General features: G+C 44.2%; 1 protein-coding gene across 1 annotated transcript; it reads left to right on the top strand.

Moving 5' to 3' along the window:
* Nucleotides 1-388: 388 nt before the first annotated feature.
* Nucleotides 389-2,036, top strand: LOC109422612 (uncharacterized). Its single transcript, XM_019697419.3, has 3 exons — nucleotides 389-628; nucleotides 704-1,630; nucleotides 1,693-2,036. Exons 1-3 carry the CDS (start codon nucleotides 389-391, stop codon nucleotides 2,017-2,019), a joined length of 1,494 nt encoding a protein of 497 aa, XP_019552964.3. The 3' UTR covers nucleotides 2,020-2,036.
* Nucleotides 2,037-2,545: the final 509 nt, after the last annotated feature.

Here is a 2,545-nt window from a genome sequence, read left to right on the forward strand (position 1 = left end):
TCTTGTTATTAGCCGTCTTCGCAGAAAATGAATAAAGAGAGCCTCTCAAATGCAGAGAGGATCTATTGAAATGTTTGGCCTGAAATGGCTCTCATTGGCGAACGCTACTGGTATTTTTTGGTTCAGTGTCTGAGACGTCGCGTGTTTGCGTCGCGGGATCGGAAGCGTCGGCGTCGGGGCGGTGGGAAAGGAAGACCGCGAATCGATGGGCACCGGCACGGGCACATTACAATAATAATTATTTTTTGTATCAGTTCAACAGTTACTGGTTTGGTTCCACACCAACACATTTTTTTTTCAATTTCCCCGTCAATATCACAATCAATTTACTGTGGAATTTCTTTAATCACAAATCGAACTAAAGATCACTGAAATAAACCCGAAACCAATGGAGAACAGCACAAACTCATCATTACCTCCATCGTTGGGGTTGGGATCGTTACCCAAGCTGGTTTCGCACCTGAAGCTGCTCCCGTTGATCGAGAGCTGCGAAGCGGTTTGGCCATCCCGCTTGGACCTACAGCTCATGGCTCCGTCGTACGAGACGAACTTGCAAAAACTGCGGCTCCTGCTGGAATGTGATCCGTCCCAGTTGGTACAGGAATCTACGGAACCGGACGTTCTGAATGTAAGTATTTTGCAGTGTTCTTTTCGTTAGCTGGTTGTATCGATAGATAAATAGAGGTCCTTATCTTCTTCACAGCTTCAAGTATCCTTCATCACCTGCTGTTATGAATCGACGGCGTTCATGCTGTCCGAAGAATTGGCGGCCGAGCTCCAAACGCTGAGGGAAGCGTTCGTATGGAGCAAACTCATGGTGCTGGCCACCAGCCGGCCGTTGATATCGAAAGTGTTCCAGCACTACCGGAGGATGCTGCTCGCCGACGATTGGTTCTATCAGTTTGGCGATCTGACCAGTTTCTGTGCGTTCGTTTGGGATTTGGTTGCGTTCGATCAGGACGAGATGCGACTGTTGGATCGGACCGCAATGGAGCTGATCGAGCAGATTTGCTTCAGATTGCTCCGCTCGAAGAAGGTCCAGCTGTTCGTCAAAGGAGTGACGGTTCTGGAGGAATGTATCCACAAAGCGCGCGGTTATTCACTGGTAGACTACGAATCGGTTTATAAGGAACTGGGGAAACAAGCGTGGCGTTTGTCAGAGGACGACGAGAGGATTCAAAATGCGTCCATAATTCTGCTAACCGGAATGTTGGAATGCGTTAGGGTGCTCGAAGTCGACCGGAATCAATTGATGACCCTCATTTCCAACTTTTCCCAGCTTAGTCGAGCCGATGACCTGATGGAAATCCTTTTGAAAGGATTGAATCAATCAAACGCTGTAAGCACGTCAATTGCTTTGCTGGATATTCTGCTGCAACTATTGGCCATAGACCACGACGGTCTACGAGTAGTTCCGGACGAATCCGCAGAGGAATACAATCCAGATGAAATGGTCTGTCCATTGATAATGACGAATGGAAATCAGAAAATTGATACACGTTACGATGATTGGTGGAAGGACATCATCGATCAGAACAAAGGCCGTTTCCATCGATGGACTATGAAACTCTTCAGAATGCTTCTTTCCGAGATAGGAAAATTTGAGAACTTCAACGTTACACACTATCAGGTAACCTACCCCTTGATATTGCAGTCTTCCGATCCCTAAAAATAACCATCTCTCGTTTTCAGTATCTTTGCTACACCGTGTTGTTTTCAATTCATTGTGAACAAATAAGCTCTTTGGTTCAAATTGGAATCACTCATCGATCAATGGTTTCATTTGCCAACAGGATGGTGAACCGCTTGGAATCTCTGATGGGTGACACCAGCAGCAAACCCATCAATTCCCCATTGAGAAGCTGTATGCATTTGACCACAGCCGTTGTGGCATGCGTTAAAAACTACGAGCGATTCGTGCCAGCTGTGGGCGAAACTAGAGAAAACGACGTCACCAATCTTGGAAACTATCAGTCGCAGTGCTTGAATAAGTTGTTGAACAAGGTACAGGGGTGGTAAGCGGTTATTGGTCAAAATCTAATATACGATCTCTATTAAAAGGTTTAGCAGCGATACAAACTTTACTTTCCATGGTAGTTTTATATCCTTCAAAAGAAGAATATTAAAGATGTTTACAAGTCCAAGGATTGTGCAGTCTCTGCTGTGTGGTCCAATGACCACACGTATTTATACTACCTTAGGTAGACATAATGAATCATACCTAGACATTTAGGTACTGTAATGAATAGTATTTCATGTAGGTAGATATCCTATGCACACAACCATTAGGTAGACACTACAGGTAGTACTACTACAACACTAATGTATTGCTCATGTAAACACTAGATAAAGTATAGAGCATTGCTGTTTTTGTTCATTGTTTTCTCATTTTTTGTTTACTTTTAATGTACCTTAAAATCTATGGTAGCTGTTCTTTTATTTGCACTCAAGTTTCATTAACTATTACACCAAGTTTTATCATAACGGTTAAGTTTCCACTTCGTGAGCCCTTCGGGCGCCGGCTAACATTTTCGAGGCAGATAAC

This window comes from Aedes albopictus, chromosome 3, assembly GCF_035046485.1.
Source record: "Aedes albopictus strain Foshan chromosome 3, AalbF5, whole genome shotgun sequence".
Classification (NCBI taxonomy): Eukaryota; Metazoa; Arthropoda; class Insecta; order Diptera; family Culicidae; genus Aedes; species Aedes albopictus.